The following is an 18,303-nucleotide window of genomic DNA, read 5'->3' on the forward strand; positions in this document are numbered from 1 at the left end:
ATATGAAATGTATCCTATACTAACTATAATTACTGCTATAATTGTCACCTATATCTGGGCAAAAAAAGAAAGACATCTACTGCCCAAGGTCCGAGTTTTAGTTACAAAGTCAGTAACTTAGTGCCATGCTGTCAGATACAAAAGGAAATATTAAAGGGGAATTCCACCCAAACATAAGCTCTTTGAAAAGTAAACATAATTTCAAGCAACTCTGCATATACATAATTTAAAAAATATGCAGCCTTTTCATGACTTTAATGTAATAATATAATTTGGAACAGTTACCTAAGCCTGGCCTGCTGATCGGTTTGACTACTTTCAGACTCAATGCAACAGTAGTCAACTGTCTGCCTGCCTTCAGCCTCCATCCTCCAAATCCCACAATTCCCTGCACATGTGATGTCAATAAGGAAAAGAACATCACAGTGCAATGCATTGTGGGTTATATAGTTCCTGCATGCTGTCTGTAAGCTGTGGAGGAGTTATTACAATTTGTAACATCAATGTTTTAGTCCCTCCTCCTCTGCCAGCAAGAGAAGAACTGTTTTGCAGTTGGATTTCAGCATATAAAAATGGTATTTATTTATGCTTTTTGAAGGAACAGATTACTGTGATATTAGGGGTTTGTGTGTTGTTTGGGGATCTTCAACAAATATTAGTTCTGAAGCCATAGCCAGAGTAAGTTGATAAATGTGCACAATGAATATATAAGCAGTCCTACAAAATACACCTTCACCTCTTCAGAGGATAATGCTCGATTACCAAGCTTATTAATAACTGACAGAAAACAGACAGAAACATCTGTTGGGTAAAGTTAAAAATACAGCTTAACAAAATGTTTACATACAATGATGTATTATACAATTAGCTAATCTTAAAATAAAGTGCTTACCTTATACAGGCAGCTGCTTTAAAAGTGTGTTTGCATGCAAGACTATATCCTTTCAGACTGTTTTGTCTATAGTCTTTTCTCCATATGTGATGATTTTGTTGGAACTAACTACCAGATGCAATAGATATTTTCAGTTAGCATGCTGCAATTTAATAGACGAGGACACTATATTCTAAATATGAATTGTTTATTTAGTACAATATCAGCTGAAGGCATGCTGTCATGCATAGCGATGAGTGAAATTTTTCGCCAGGCATGGATTCGCGGCAAATTTCCACATTACGGAACTTTTTCAAGAATGGGGCGAAAAACAATTTTGGGTAAAAACAAAGCAATTTACATGAGTTTTTGCACTTGCACTATAAATTAGACCCTATTATTTTTAAATATGTTGTCTGGTATTACTTAAGCCATTGTATTGAGCTTTCAATCAGTATGTACAATATAGCACAAATTCAACAATGTTCTGTTACAGCACTATGTAAAAATTGACTATTTACTGAAAAGTGGTGAAAAGCAGAATTACATATAATAATCTGTTATTTTGAATCTTTTCAGTCTGCCATGACTTCTAAATGAAGTATGACCCAGAAATGTCATTTTAATCAGATGAAAAATCTCTGCAACATAGGTCATTCTAAGAAATTAATCAACATGTTTGAGGACAGGCAGTAATACTCCTGTACAAACATGAAATAACCTTAGTAAAGGTATAGGATTTATTATGTGGAGTGTTTGGGACTTTTCTGATGAGGGATCTTTCTCTAATTTGGATCACTAACTTTAAGTCTGCTATCATTTAAACATGAAATAAGCCCAATGGGATTGTTTGCCACCAATTTGGATTAATTCATTTTAGTAACCATCAAGTGCAATCATTTTTAAAATGGACATTATGTGAGATTCACGTAATTTGGGGCTTTCTGCATAATGGGTTTCCAGATAAGGGGTGCTATTCCAGTAGTATTTTTTGCTTTCAGAGTCCAGTTTGGTTGCTTAAAGATCCATATGTGGGCTTCTGTGGCAGATATGTGCTTCTTTGGAATTTTTGCTGTCCAAGGTGGCAGACCCAATCCTGTCCTACTGTCCTGTCCCTTTGCTTTCCTTTTTCATGCCATGCCTTTTCAAACCATGAAAGGGGACAGCACCTTTAGTACACAGAGTGGAATTGAACTCTCCTAAACTAAATTCTGGGGATGACTTTTTGCCACCCCTGTCTGAAGTAAAACTTTTTCCTTGCCCCCTTACTATGCATCCTTGTTCTAACCATGTTTCACACCGTTTTGTTAATTAGTAATGATTGATTTTGATTAATGATTAATTAGTATTGATTGATTTATTATATATTATCAAAATAATAGTGCAAAAAAAAGCAGATTAATGATTTGGATCCAATCAAAATGTACCCAAGTACATAATTTATGTATAATAGCAAGTTACAGTACATATTTTTTCTACAATTCCATTTTCTGAGTGCAGATGAAACTTCAATAAAGAAAACATTATCTGCCTGCAAATATTTATTTAAGTTATTTCTAAACAAAAAGAGAAAATAGAATGTTTTCTCCTCACTCACGGTTTAATTGGGTAATTTTCCATGCCTTGTCGGATCCTGTCTGTTTGCTTAACTCAAATTTGAAAGGGTCAGAATTTGGATGAAGGTCCCGGTCTGATGCGCTCAAGATAACAACAGTTAAGTCTTTTGAGTCTTCGCACACATATGCAGAGGTAGGATGTATGAATGGTGCATTGTCATTGATATCCTCCAGTGTAATCTGAAAGGTTCCTGTTCCAGTTGCAGGAGGGCTGCCTGAAATATGAAATTTATCTTCACTAGAACATTATAATAGCTACAAAGTGAAGAACATTTTTCAAAGATACTAAGGTTCCACCCATTCTACCGGTACTGCAAAGCAACCAATTAGCAAGTAGTGTTTTTACTTGAGTACTCTTTGCAGTCAAACGTCTTATTGGTGGTTATAGGTTGCAATGCTATATTCTGATGATGCTATAAAGGTATGTTCTGTAGTACATTGGCATAATATTACATCCACTGTATAACTGTATGCTGCTATTTGCTGCAAGCTTTAGTAGAAATTGCAAGTTGCAGTTTATACAGTATACTATTGTTTTGTACTTCATAACAGGAAGTATAGATTTTTAGGATTTCTTTAAAACCAGGTTAACAGTTAAAACATGGATAGGTCTCTTCCATAAAAAATGAGCCTCCAGGCAGGAAATGAATAGGGAACAGCAGATAATTGTCTAAATATTTATCTGCAAAAAATTCTATCATTCACCATTCTTATCAGCTCAACAAAATTCTAAAGCTCTAAAGCCCTTATTCGCCTTGAGCATGTAGTCCCTGGTGGCCAAGTACAGCTAATTTTCTTCTTCAAGACACAGATTAAATGGATACCTTTATATATTTCTTATAACAATGCTCATTTATTAAAGATTGCTCCACCCTCCACCATATATGTATAGTTGGATATCCATAAATAATAATATCAACAGAAAAATGTCTAATTCTAAAAGGCTGTTCCATTTCTTACTTGCTTGTGAGGGCCATTGAGCATTACATTGTTTTAATCTGACAAAGTAAAGATCACAACTGATACTTTCAGTTGCTGCCATTGTTGTTGTTACAGTTTGCAGACTATAGTACACTGTTGTGGCATAACATGCCTGTGCTATGTGTAGGTTACCTGCCAACATGGGCGTCCGCAGAAAATTTTCCAAGGGGGGGCAAGTAAGCTAGCATCATCCTGCAACAGATAAATATATATATATTTTTTTTTTTTTTGCAGGATGATACTAGGGGAGGCTAAATATGGCCCATACACAGACTGACCTACAGCTAATGTGACACTTAGTGGATTCGCTGCTGACGTAAAAAGTTAACCTCCCAACTACCTCTTGCCGTTCCCACTGACTTCCAGGGATACTGTACAAAAGTGCGGGTGGGGGTGCTTTTTTTTTTTTACCCTAAAATGTTTAGTATTAGTAGTAAAAGTATTCATACGCGCACTTCTGTTAGGGGATCTGCAAACATTTGTGTTTGTGATCAGTTAGCTGAAAGGGGTAGTTCGCATTCGAATTCACTTTTATTTTTAATGGTTTTTCAGTTATTTAGCTTTTTGTTCAGCAGCTCTCCATTTGGTATTTTAGCAGCTATCTGGTTGCTAGGGTCTTATTTACCCTAGCAACCAGGTAGTGATTTAAACAAGAGATGGGAATATGAATAGTTAAGGGGCCTACTTGGAAAAATAAGTAATACAAAATTATAATAATAATAAAATTGTAGCCTCACAGAGCAATATTTTTTGGCCCCCATTTGAAATCTGTATAGAGGCAGAAGAGAAAGGCAAATTATTCAAAAAAATTAATTAGGAAGACCAATTGCAAAGTTGCTAGGAATAGGCCATTTTATAACATACTAAAGGTTAACTTAAAAGTGAACCACCCCTTTAGATGTGTTTATGTTAGTTTTATAGCAAGAAAGGCAGTGGGTACTGACTCCCCATTATATACAGTGAGACGCAGTCTGTATTTACAAACCCAGCACATTATATACAGTGAGAAGCAGTGGGTACAGATGGCAGATATTCAGGCCCTGGCACTATAACACTGGCACTGATACACAGCATTGGCCCCACTGTAACTTACTATAAATGAACAAAACAATGACAAAAAAAAAAAAAAATAGTAAGTGCAAAAAACAACACCACATATATAAACACACAATGAGCTTTTTCAGAGGGAAAGAGTTAACTTACCCTCCATCTGTTAGGGTAGGGGATAGATTATATATTATTATAGATGTCAGGTCAGGCAAAAAACAATTTAATGTCAGCTAGTGATTCTTTAGAACTGTATAGTGCCTGGGTATAGTGCCTGGGTATAGTGCCTGGGTATAGTGCCTGGGTATAGTGCCTGGGTATAGTACCTGGGTATAGTGCCTGTGTATAGTACCTGGGTATAGTGCCTGGGTATAGTGCCTGTGTATAGTGCCTGTGTATAGTGCCTGGGTATAGTGCCTGTGTATAGTGCCTGGGTATAGTGCCTGTGTATAGTACCTGGGTATAGTGCCTGGGTATAGTGCCTGGGTATAGTGCCTGTGTATAGTGCCTGGGTATAGTGCCTGGGTATAGTACCTGTGTATAGTGCCTGGGTATAGTGCCTGTGTATAGTACCTGGGTATAGTGCCTGTGTATAGTACCTGGGTATAGTGCCTGTGTATAGTACCTGGGTATAGTGCCTGTGTATAGTACCTGGGTATAGTGCCTGTGCATAGTACCTGGGTATAGTGCCTGTGTATAGTACCTGTGGGATGAAAACTGCAGCAAAAGTTGAGAGTTGGTTCTTAGGTAAAGTTACAGGGGCAGATTCTTCTTTTCAGTCTTTATTTCTGTTTCCAGTTTGCAAAATCTCCCGATCCCTGTGTGCATGTGTGCTCTGATTGGTCAATTTTACTGTCTGTCAAGGAAGCTGTGCTCTGATTGGTGAATCCACAAGAAGAAAGATCCAATCGGAGCACAGCAAAAACGGGCTTGAGGGGACTGCAGAAACGGAGTAAGGTTTTTGGTTTTTTTGCTACTTTTCCAGGGGGGGGCAAGTGCCCCCTCTTGCCCCCTTCTGTGGACGCCCATGCCTGCCAATTAATCAATTCCTTAAGTGCCCTGTGGACACCATGTAAGAAGTAATGCTCAGTTCCAGGGGTTTAAGAACCATAACTGATAAGCATATGCTCATAAATTCCTTTATTCAGTCATTGCTTAATAGCCTATTAGTATAGTACACTCATAAGAGATATAATATATTTTGCTAACTTACTATACTTTTAATACATGATGCTACATAAACATCACCATATTGTGTCTCCACACAATATTGTATTGAGCATGGTGACTATATACAAAAGTGTTTAGAAACTATGAACATAAAGAAGTTTGATCAAGGGTTTTATCTGCAACTGTAAGCACTGTGCTACAAAAAGTCATTTTGTTTCATATTTCATAAAAGTGTAAGATTTGTATGTTTGTAGGGCAATCTTCTTTAATTACAGTTATAGAGCTACTAAATTATAGTTGCAGGAAACACAGAGCTTCAATATGAAAGAAACATTTGGAATATTCATAAATACTTACTTACAAATTCCCTTTGCAGAACCTTAACACATTTGAAATCTATGAGCTTTCTATGTTATAACAATCTGCAAACTTTGCTGCCTTAGAGTTGCGCAGTGATTAAAGGCAGACTTATTTATCTGACCAAAAATGGTCCCTCTGATTGTCTCAAAACAAAAGGGCTTTCTTATAAACCCATACAACTAGTCATTATAACTACACAGTTCCTTAGAGTGATTGTTTTAGCTTCCAAACAAAATTAATCTTTTTTTCTCTTCATTTAAAGTATTAGTAGCTGGATTTCTGCAAAGCTCTGTGTAAAATATCCTGAGAAAATAGACAATATGCCCAAATCCTTATACCTACATAATGCTCCCATTAATTCAAATAGAATTTTTGATTTTTCTATTAAATGTACATGTTTCTTCTTTACTTCCATTTCCCAGATATATAATATATATATAATCCACAAAAAGACCAGCAACATCGGGATTTTTTTAGTGAAAAACCAAGTGTGTATTTAGTAGGAACATACAGCCAACGACCAACTAAATACACAGTTGGTTTTTCAATAAAAAAATCCCAGTGTTGCTAGTCTTTTTGTGGATTCTATTGTGTAGTGCTGGCTCCTTGTGAAAGCTCAGAATGAGGAACAATGCACATAGGAAAGGACTATCTAGTATAAATAAATCTAAAGCAACTGGACTTGTTAAGTAATCATTGAAGAGTTAAGTGATTGGATTAATGGAAGAGTATATATGCTGAGGACTTCCCATACCAGTCAGTTGAACTGAAGAAGCTGCTCGGATGAGTAGTGAAACGTCTTCAATGATTACTTAACAAGTCCAGTTGCTTTAGATTTATTTATACTAGATATACCACAACCTGGATGAATGAAAATCTTCATAGTCATATTGCCATTCATTTTGGAGAGAATACTCTAAAACTGGTTCGGGAATATGAAAGAACAGCAAGAAAACTTGCAGACTATCGAAACCATCTACGCTTTAATCTCAGATGCAGACATCAGGGAATCACTCCTTGTAGCCTGGGTTCCACTGTAAAAGGTCACAGAGCTACCAATATCTTACAGAAGGTCCAAAAACATCTACTAAATGAACGGGTTAGACAGATCAACTTCACCATTGAGGCCCTTAAACAGAAAATTGAACAAGTGAAACAGAGTCTGACAAAACAGCTACCTGATATAACTCTGGAAACGGTGGTTCAGTTCATTAACCATGCACAGATGGCCCAACACATTAAGGAGTAAAGAGAGGCAAATAAGCAAGTTCACCAACTTACTGTGACGTAGCAGCAGTTTGAAAAAGACAGAAGAACTAACCTGGAGGCAGAAAGATGAGACAGCCAAGAACACCAAGGATACATGGGTTAAGAACCTATCAGACAGGGTACTTACTCAGCCAGAAAAGGATGTGCTAGCCAAGGGGCTAAACTATGCAGTGACACCACAACTCATCACAGCCACAGAATCTGCCATCAATAAAAACCATATAAAGGTGGAGGAAGCAGAACAATTCCGATTAAAAGTGTCAGCTGCCTTGTCAAGTGCCAGAACACCCCCCTCTAACCTTACTACACAAGAAAGGAGAGCTCTCACATCTCTTAGTAAGGACCCGAACATCACCATCCTGCCAGCAGATAAAGCGCGATGCACAGTTGTGCTCAACACAACTGACTATCACTGCAAAATGACCTCGCTACTCAGTGATAGCAATACATATGAACCTTTAGGGAGAGACCCAAGTAGCAGTTACAAGAAAAAGGTGATAGATTGCCTACAACAACTTGAAAAGGAGGAAGTCATTGATCAAGCTTTATACCACTGCCTGTACCCCAGAGAAGCTACACCTGCTTATATGGACTCCCCAAGATACATAAAGATGGAGCACCACTCAGGCCTATTGTCAGCAGCATCAATTCAGTGACTTACAGCATTGCAAAATACTTGGCCAACGTCTTAGCCCCATTGGTAGAACAGGAACACCAAAAAAGGAATAACCGTCCTGAGACAGAGAGAAGGCGCAATATAGTCATCCCATATGTAGCAGGAGTGTCGGAGAAACTCAGGAGAATTTTCAACAAACACCACATCCCTGTATTTTTCAAACCTAGCAACACACTGAGACAAAAACTTGTACACCCAAAGGATCCAACACCAAAGGAAAAACAAAGCAATGTTGTATACACAGTCCAGTGTAGCGAGGAGTGCAGAGACCTTTAATTTGGGGAGACAAAGCAACTGCTCTCCAAGCGAATGGCTCAGCATGAGAGGGTGAACACTACAGGCCAGGAATCTGCTGTATTTTTTACACCTAAAAGACAAGGGACACTGCTTTGAAAATAGCAACCGCTGGTTTGAAAGAGGTGTAAAAGAGGCCATTCATGTTAAAGTGAAGAAACCATGCCTAAACAGAGGCGGGGGACTTCAACACCATCTGTCTTCTACATACAATGCTGTTCTAACATCTGTACCCTGGCAGTTTCAGAACTCTTCACACATCCATTCATGCAACTCTAACAAGTAACACCTGTTTTGAAGAGTTGCATGATACTTTGGTAATCCTTTCAAAGTAACTCCACAGCATTCACACCTCTGTGAGTTTCAGATGTCACCTTTCTGAAGAGTTACAAAGTGCCATTGTGTTTGGATTAGTGGAAGAGTATATCTGCTGAGGACTTCCCATACCAGTCAGTTGAACTGAAGAAGCTGCTCGGATGAGTAGTGAAACATCTTCAATTATTACTTAACAAGTCCAGTTGCTTTAGATTTATTTATACTAGATATACCATGACCTGGATGAATGAAAATCTTCATAGTCACAGGATATATGGATAAAGGATGACCTCCCGTAATTTGGAGTCTTCTAGATAACAGATTTCTGGAAAATGGATATGTGTGTGTGTATGTGTGTGGTTGTGTTATGTCTCAAACTATTCTTGAATTCTAGCTTTGAATCTCTTTGATGAAAACAATTTTTTTTTTACCTTTGATAGGACTAATTGAATTTGTAATTCCAATGCATTCTTGGAAATAATATTAGGAAATGTTGTGTGCCAGAATGAATATAAACACAAAAGAGTATTTGAAATAGGATCATAAAAGTTTTCATGCATTTAATTAAATTGCTGTTTTTTTTTTTTAATTCTAAAAGCATTATTTTATAATGGATTGATAATGTCTGAACCACTGTTATCTTTTTCTTTAGTTCATAATATAAAAAAAAAAAAAAAGATAAAAGAAAAAACATATATTGCTATGTTTCAGAAGCGCCAATGTTATTTATTATATTCATTAAATTCTGGCAATCTGCACATAATATTACTTTTGAAATTTCTCCAGTTACACATAACATGAAAAAATATTACTATAAATAATTACTTCATTATCTACATAAGAGCAGTTGGCACACAGGGTAGCCAAAGAGCTTTAAATGGGCAAAATACCCCATTGTTTAGCATTGGTTCATTTAATATAGATTGACATTAACATAATTTTTGCCTATTGTTTTAATCATAAAAAAAAATCAATATTTTTTGTTAAGAAGCATTGTAGAGATCAAATGAAATCAGAAATTGTTTGCATTGCTAAACATACTCACCTTAAACAGTACCCAGGCCAAAAGATACTCTGCATTATGTGACTTGGGTCATATTAACAGTACATTGGTAGTAGAAACAGTAACTTATCTGAAAGCAGTTATATTGTGTAGTGCTGACTCCTTGTGAAAGCTCAGAATCAGGCACATTGCACATAGAAAAACACTGTTTATATGGATAAAGGATGGGCTCTCGTAATATGGAGCTTTCTGGATAACGGGTTTCTGGAAAATGGATACCTTTGTGTGTGGGTTTGTGTGGTTGTGGTATGTCTGCTTGGGGAATTTTAGAGTAAGGTTTCCAGATTTTTTAAGTGAAATCTGGGGAAACACAGTAAGATGCAGCACACAAAATTTTACATAGGGCTCTCCCACTTATGGTCACAGCCATGCATATTTCTGCAATGTAATGCATGTTCTTCCATATTACCACACAAAAACAGTTATTCAACTAGTTTTTATGGTTTATGCATATATCTTTATGGCCCATGTTTACAAATTAAATATATAGAGCCTTATATATGCAATGGCAACTCTATGTTTAATGCAATAAAACATATTGATTACCTTTTTCTGTTGTTCATTCCATTCACTGTTGTAATTTTGCTCACCCATTCTATCTTTCTGCTTTGATTTACATTGGCAGTGTGCAGATCAAGGAATGTGTAATGAGGGCAACAGATACTCTTACAGATACTCTACGCCATAAAGTAGCTGAATTATAATTCAAAATAGCACTGCAAATAGTTCAATTATACTCTTGGGTCTTTACATGTAATTATTGCAAACCTTATGTTTTCTGAGTTGAGAAGCTACTAAATGCACCCACCTTGAATTCAAAATGGCAGCAACTAAAGCATAAACAATAGTGAAAACCAGCACATACTTCAGCTTAATTTAGTGCTCACGTTCAACCGGATCGGCTCCTTTTATTGCTCATTGCCTCCCTCCACTGACTTGTACCTCCCCAAGGAGCCCCTAGCCTGCTATTAGATGCCTTTGGATGTGGTTTTACAGGGTAAACTTTTATAACATGCACATAGTTAAAAGAGCAGATGAGTTTCTTGGCTATATCAGTTTAAATGGACTGTACCAAAGCAGGCTGCCATCATTAGTGTACAAGCCCTGCCCAACTTCATAACCAGAAGTGGCGAGTCTCTCACTGAGAGTTTATCACATGTGGATGTGCCATCCTGATGTAGTGCGCAATGCTGCTGCTGCAGCTCTAACCATATAGCCACTTGAAAATAAAAGTATTTTTGTATTTCTATCGCCTCCTAAATTACTTTGTTGTATTTTTCTCTGGGTGTAGTAGAGAAGTACAGATCTGCACTATGAGAAAAGTACCTCAAAGTAGTTTAAAAGAGCATTAGAGCCAAAAATATAGTTTCATTTTTGAGCATGTATATGGTCAGGATCGCAAAAGCATTGTGCAGTGTTTCTCTAAGCAGCCGAAGGAAGTACAATTTAAAACTACAAGCTGCAGCAATATCACTCCTGTGTATTTTTATTTTAAAATTGCCAGAGCAGCTTGCATGAAATTAAAGTACTTGCCATATTGACGCACATCCCTAAGCCCTCCTTTTCTGTCTAGCTCTCCTGGCAGAGATACAGAACCACACGCCTTTTACACTACTGACTATCCTGCAAACTGAATGACATTTTTCTTAATCAATAGGAAAGTGTTTTGTATTGGGATAATTACGTTTTAGTGGGGGGACATTAAGAAGCAATACCAATGGGCAGAAATGTCTCCCAGGGACAGCTGTCCAAGGGGCACAGGGTCCTGAAACAGGGTCTTTCCCTGTGGAACGGAGACAGATGGGAACCTTATTTTAAAGCCACAATTTCAGGATACTTAAAGTGGCCAATAAAGCCATTGACCTAAGGGACTATAATGGTTATTGTTTCATATCCTGAGTCATGTTTTTATAAGGGTGATTTTCCACAGCTCATTTAAATGTTACCAAGCTATTAATTTTAGTAATGCATTTGTCCCACTGGAGCAATTCACACCATGAAGCAAAGATTTGAACAGGTGTTATTAAATAAATTACCCCCTATGTGTATCTGTTACATCTTTGCTTCATTTTTGCAACAATTTGACACCACCGTAAGCTTGCATCATGACTAATACTATAGTGACTCCAAAAAACAAATGTGAAATGCGAAAAAAGCAAGTGCAGTCTCCTGAGGACACCAAGCCAAAATAAATTGTCCAAGTGCAGGTTGAAAGGGTTAACAAACCAGAGGCCACCCACTTAGACTTCAGGAACATTATTTCATTTAAAGCAGAGTAGGTGGTTCTTCACAGTGAGGGCAGTGAGGTTATGGAATACCCTGCGGGGGATGTTGCAAAGGCAGATTCTGTCAATGCTACAGATATTATGCATATCTATTGTAATTATAAGTATACTTAATTTATACGTATGGGTATATATAAAAAGGTACTGGCTATCATTTGGAATGGCTGAACTTGGTGAACTTAAGTCTTTTTTCAACCCAAATTAGTCTCAGTTGTCTGCACCCACTTGTCAGCTTAGTGTTTACTAGTTTTTATATGTATCCAACAAAACATCAGTTGTGTAGGGCCCGTGGTTACTGCAATGACTTGGCCCTTGGTTAGTCATAGACTTGTGCAGGGTCAAACTAGGGCCTAGTGCCAAAAGGCCATGCTGCCTTTGCTGACATAAAGAATTAATTGGGAACACTTATGTTAGGTTATTATTGATCAGTACATTTTACAAACAGTAATGATAGTTTATAGGGCTAACTCCTTTTTGTCCTTTAATAAATGTGTCCCTAAATTGCCTGTACAAGTAAATAGAGAACTGAGTAGTTCTGGGTTGAACTGTGACAAATTTGATTTTAACTCTTGATAAATATGCCACCTTAAGTCAAAACAGATAAAGGAATGTAATAAAGTAAAAACTAGAAAGAACATTTGCAACTATAAGAAATAACATGTGCATGTCCTCTTCATTTGACAACTGCAGTGCAAATAATAGACTTGAAGGAGGCATTTTTGGCACAAAAATAATGGCATATACTTTGCACTACAGCATACTTTAAATTGTGCATTTTTTCTGCTAACCGATGAGACACAAAGGGTTTGAAAAACTCATATTGAATGGTGCAAAAAATTAAAAGTGCTCTCATTGGGCATATTTATCCAACTTTCATTACATTATCACAACAGAGCCTTATTTATTTCCTCATTTAAATTCAAAGGAGAAGGTTACCATTACAAGTATATTATAAATGGAAATAACCTAAGTAACTCTGACTAGATTTAGCAAGGCTCTGCTATACTTCTGCCAAAGTAAAACGGAATATCATCCATGAACTCCAATTAAAATGTGCCCTACTGGCTGCAAAATTATAAAAATACTATAAAGCACAAACTTGGGTTAAATTAGCATTATTTTTAAATTTCTTCCCCTCAGATATTTAAATCTAATCTTTGTTTTATTTTCAGCAAGAAAGCCGTGGCAATGTATTAAAAGTAACAATATATGCACCAGGTCTAGTAACTCCACCTGATGTATTCACTTTAGGAAGCAAAATGGGAATTACTTGCTATAGGTGTGGACTCCATCACCCATAAATGGTTCTCTTTAAACACATGTAATGTATTCCTGTAGCAGGTCAGAAGATAAAAAAAACCCATAGCAATCTTTCTGTGAAACATTACTTAAACTCTAAACAAATAAATATCCTGTGTTTTTAAAACTGTACTCATGTTCTTATAGATGTAATTTAGATAGGAATTCACTATCGGATTCGATAATAAGCACTGGAGTACAGCCGCTGTATTAAACGCTGATTTGATCATTTACATTTTTAATCAAGTCTGTGTGATGACATATTAAAGCAATATTTTGTCTGTAATTTAGTTGATTAAAATGGTAAAGAGTGATGCATCTGGAGAATGATTCTTAATTATGGCAGCGGTGACTAACAGATAAGACGATTAATTTTGGTGCTTCAAGTCAAATTGTCTGCTTTATACCAAAACAGGTACAGGCAGAGTGTGCTAATTAATCTGCATGCTCCAAAATAAAGAGAAAAGAATAAAGACTCCTGGATGTGTGCAATCCTGCACATAATACATTGCTACGAGGAGTGGTGCAAAATATATTTCTAGAAACAAAAGTTCTCAAAAAACAATTGACGTCAGCATATAGTAGGTAGGTTTCCTACCAAAATAAATCCACTGTTGAGGGAAGCATGGAGTAACTACATTTTTATAATTGTTAAGGAAAAAGAATAGCAACAGTTAAGGAGAAAGTTTCTAAAATTGAGAGCCTAGTGAGAACATTAAAAGGCTTATTTTTTATGACTTAGGCACAGATTTAATGATAACTCGAGCCTTCCAGCTTAAACAATTATAAAGCAAACCCTGTATGAGTTAAGGAACTCACCCCGAGTTTTTTTTACCCGGGTGGCCTTCCATAAATAAGAAAAAGTTTGACAGATTTTAGGTGCTGAACTTATTATAATTTAAGAAAGATCACTCAGGAAAAAATACCTCAACTAACAGGGTTTTCATCCACAAAATCCCTTGAAACCCATGGGATTTCCTTTATAATTCACTACGACTTTATATCGACTTTTTGTTTACAGAGTAATTGCATTATAGAAAACAAAACAGTTCAGAACATAAAGACTAGTGCTTTCAGCATAATGGAGTAATATAGTAAAGGGCGGATTTATCAAAATGTGAGTTTAGAACTTGATACATAAGAACTCACCCACGTTGTATTCATTACTATAGGAATTTCTTTTTAGAAACGTATTTATCAAATGGTGAATTCCAACTTTCACAGACTGATAAATACAGTTCTAAAAATCCAATAGAAATGAACAGAACATGGGAGTTTATATGTATTAAGCTCTAAACTCACATTTTGATAAATCTGCCCCTAAAAGTATCAAAGGTTGTTCTAGGACTGGTAATTCACGTCAACCATTCAGTCACTTGTATTTAATGGCCACCTAAAGCAAATACCTGCTTGCTGCTGAGAAAAGCATGCATATTCTGCAGTTAAAACAATAGACAAATAAGGTAAATCCCTATTCATTAAACTCATGCTGAACAGGAGGGTATAGTAGCCCTTTATGTCTAGGGCAGTTTAAATTCATCATGATGTATACTTTCCCCCAGCTTTTGTTAACTACTTAATACCAATCACAGTATGAGTGTGAATCTGAGCAGGATGATACTTTCTCCCTACTGCTATTGAACACAGTGGAAATCATTTTACTGTCCAACATCTACCAATAACATTACCACAAGGAAGAGGTGTTGGTTAGCCACCAACAGCAGCTGATAATTCCCCTGCAGGCATACATGTGCCCTTTTGTCTTTGATTACCCGTATTATACTGTAATTCGATGTCTGATTTCTGAAATCATTCATTTTTTTTTTATTTAAAAAAAATCTCATTTTTTCATAAGCTTTGCTGTAGACACAGCTCCTGAAGTATAAAGAGCTAAGCCAGAAATCCACCTTGCTAACATTGGTTCATTTACTGGTTATTAATGGGAAGTTACTTTGGGCAATAAATGTATGAGATTCATACATACAAAGATATTATTTATAAACAGGCTCCCTTTCTGGGTTTTAACTCTATTATTCAGATATACAATACATTTAAAAAGTTAAAACATATACATATTCTTACACACATTCATATACACACATAGAGCATCTTGTCCTTTCCCTCATTTATTATTCAGCTTGTACGACTGCTTGATATTTAAAATCATTAATCATCCTTCAAGGGTTTGCTGTAAAGCAGAGGGATAACTGAAAGCTGCACCTGTGCATTTTTTTTAATCAACACTACACTTCCAATGTCTTCCTATAAATGGTAACCTTTTCTATCATGATATCTTGTCTTCTATGCTCCCAAATGGGAATAGGAATTTATTGTATCCTGCTATTATAAGGTGCCCTATATAAACCAGGTTGTTTAACTATGTGCTATGAATAATATTCAGCAGTGATTATTGTTAATCAGTATGACGGCACTCTAGATTCCTTTGATAGTATATTCTGATAAGTACGGCTGACTGAAATATAAGTTTCTGGGGTATATAGAAATATAATGTGCAATACTTACCATTGTCAATTGCTAAGATGAGTGCAGTATAAGTGTTGTTCAGGACAAATGTTGATTCGCGGTCCAAAGGAGATGTTGTATTGATTGTGCCATTCAGAGGATTAATGTACAGCCAGCCTGCCTCATCCTTCAGTATGGAGTACCTGAATAAAGCATTTATCAGATCAGACAAAAGGGTCTATACGAAGGACTTTCCTTTTTCCAGTTTGCTTAGGACTAATGAAAGAGTTAGCGGGTATTTTCTGTTTTATTTTCATCATGAACACTGTTGACGCATCAAAGAAAGCACATTTTGCCTTTGGTGTAAGAAAAAGACATAGATAAAAAGAAAAAAACACTCTGAAGTCATCAATAGCTATGTAATGACCTTGCTTAATAAAACAGAATGTTAATAAATGTGCACTACTACTTTAAAAAGACAATATGTTCAATAATCATTGTTAAATTAACTGATTACCAATTGCTCGAATACTAGCTTATGGAATATTTCAATATACAACAACAAAGGTGTCCTCTTGTACATTCATAGTCTGCAAGGAATGCTGTCATGCTGGCACATCAGCAAATATTTTATATCTATATTAAGCATGTTCTTTAGGGGCAATTTTATTCAGGAATGTGAATAATAACATGATATGGTGCTTAACGTCTGAGACATCAATATACATATGAATAATATCAAGTTAAGTTTCAAGAAGGCAGTTCCATATATTCAGCCTCCTGTGGCAGTTAGGGGACAATAACACTAGTAAATGAGCATGTCTCTACATTTTTCACTTAATGGGTTTATAATTGCAGTATTTTCATTAGCCCAAGCAACAAGACAGAATTAGATAGTTTGAAAGCACTGTAAGGCTGAGGGCACATGGAGCATATGATCTGCCTCGCTCTGCTCTGCATTTTTCCTTCAGGCAGAGAAAAGCAGATCCCCACTGAAAACTACAGTATCGTCCTGAGTGCAGGCACATGATACAGAATGTAGGTTGGCCTAAAAGACGCAAACATTTGTAAACAGCTTCTTTGAAGTCTTTAAATACCTGCCCTCTGGTTGTTCAATATTAATAATAAGGCTACAGCATCCCTCTAATAACTTAGGATTCCTTCTCTTCCTCTAACTCACTCGGCCCCCACCCTTAGGAACTGACTTTGGCTCTTGGCTTACTGCATGTGCTCAGTTCTTCTCAACTCAGGTTACCAAACAGCCTCCAGTCTATAAATACTTTGGCTCTTGGCTTACTGCATGTGCTCAGTTCTTCTCAACTCAGGTTACCAAACAGCCTCCAGTCTAGCAGCCAATGAAGAGCTGGCACTGCTGGTTTCCATAGAAAATCTGCTCTAGTCGTGTTCTGCAGGAAAAACATGTTTTTTTTCTGTTAACCTCCTGCCTTGAGCTCAGTTTAATCATTACAGAGCACAATCGAAGCAGGACTTTTTATCAATATAAATTCTGCCTGTGTAAGCCTGCATTTGTGATGCATATGTGCTGTTTGCAGATATAAATAGCACTGAAGATGTGTGAGAAGAAAAATCGCCACTGGGTGAAAGTGGCTATTTGTTTTAGGAAAATGTGATGGTACTGGTGAACAGAAGGCATATATGCACTACAAATTGTGTGGTTTGGGTGCCCAATGGTATGAAAATGTAGGGTTTACATGTCCTAATGGCACACAAACCTTTTTTTTTTTTGCTGCTGCCATGCAATGGAAAACAGTGGAGGTCAGCTGCTGACAAATTCCTGTGTTTGTCTGCCACTGTTCCTAATGTTTACTAAATTAACTATTTAGACATGGTCACTGTTTTCTGTTGGACAGCAGCTGTTCTTAAAAGCCCTGTGTTACATTGGCTTTAAGAAGGGGGGCAGCAGTGGAAGTGAGCAGTGTGAAAAGGCTGTGGCAGATAATTTAATGGATGAAATAACAGGAATGTATGAAAATACTGTAAGGTTTTACCCAGACATTTGAATGATGCAAGCTTGCATTAGTTAGTAATGTACGATCCCTTTTTTAATGCCAAAATGAAAAACACACAGTACATGTAAAACAGGGATTATCCTTCCTTTAAACTTCTGCAATAAACTTTTACTGGGAGACTTATATAATATATAAATTAATGTGGATACTTCTTTTTAACACTGACAACTGCACAGAAGAAATTAAATGCGCCATGGCCATGTACCATGCCATTATTCCGTAGCAGGTGCAAACCATAGAATGATATTTTAGTTTATCTGCTTTAGAAACTGTATTCAATACTGTGTTGCTTATCCAGGTTTGGGATATATTATCCAAATAGTTTGGGAACTAAGGGTTTCCCAGACTATGGCCAAGAAGTACGAGAAAGACATTGAAACAAGGACCAACATTGAGTCACTATAAGCAGGGATTTATGGTGGATTATTTAACATCAAGTATGAAGAATAATTTTGTAGAAGAATAGAAGAAAATGTAACACAAGCTGATTTAAATCCTGCTCTAATGTCAAAGCAGAACAGACAACAAGGCAGAAACCCAGAAAATCATGGGGTAACATGCCAG

At 36.6% G+C, this 18,303-nt stretch overlaps 1 protein-coding gene across 1 annotated transcript in view; it reads right to left on the minus strand.

Annotated features, from left to right (window-relative positions):
- cdh13 (cadherin 13) overlaps positions 1-18,303 on the minus strand; it is a 512,601-nt gene that overhangs the window by 18,004 nt on the left and 476,294 nt on the right. Inside the window, 2 exon segments of the mRNA NM_001103078.1 lie at positions 2,469-2,702; positions 15,770-15,912. Of these exon segments, the coding sequence (NP_001096548.1) occupies positions 2,469-2,702; positions 15,770-15,912 (377 nt within the window).

Source organism: Xenopus tropicalis, chromosome 4, assembly GCF_000004195.4.
Source record: "Xenopus tropicalis strain Nigerian chromosome 4, UCB_Xtro_10.0, whole genome shotgun sequence".
In the NCBI taxonomy this organism is placed as follows: Eukaryota; Metazoa; Chordata; class Amphibia; order Anura; family Pipidae; genus Xenopus; species Xenopus tropicalis.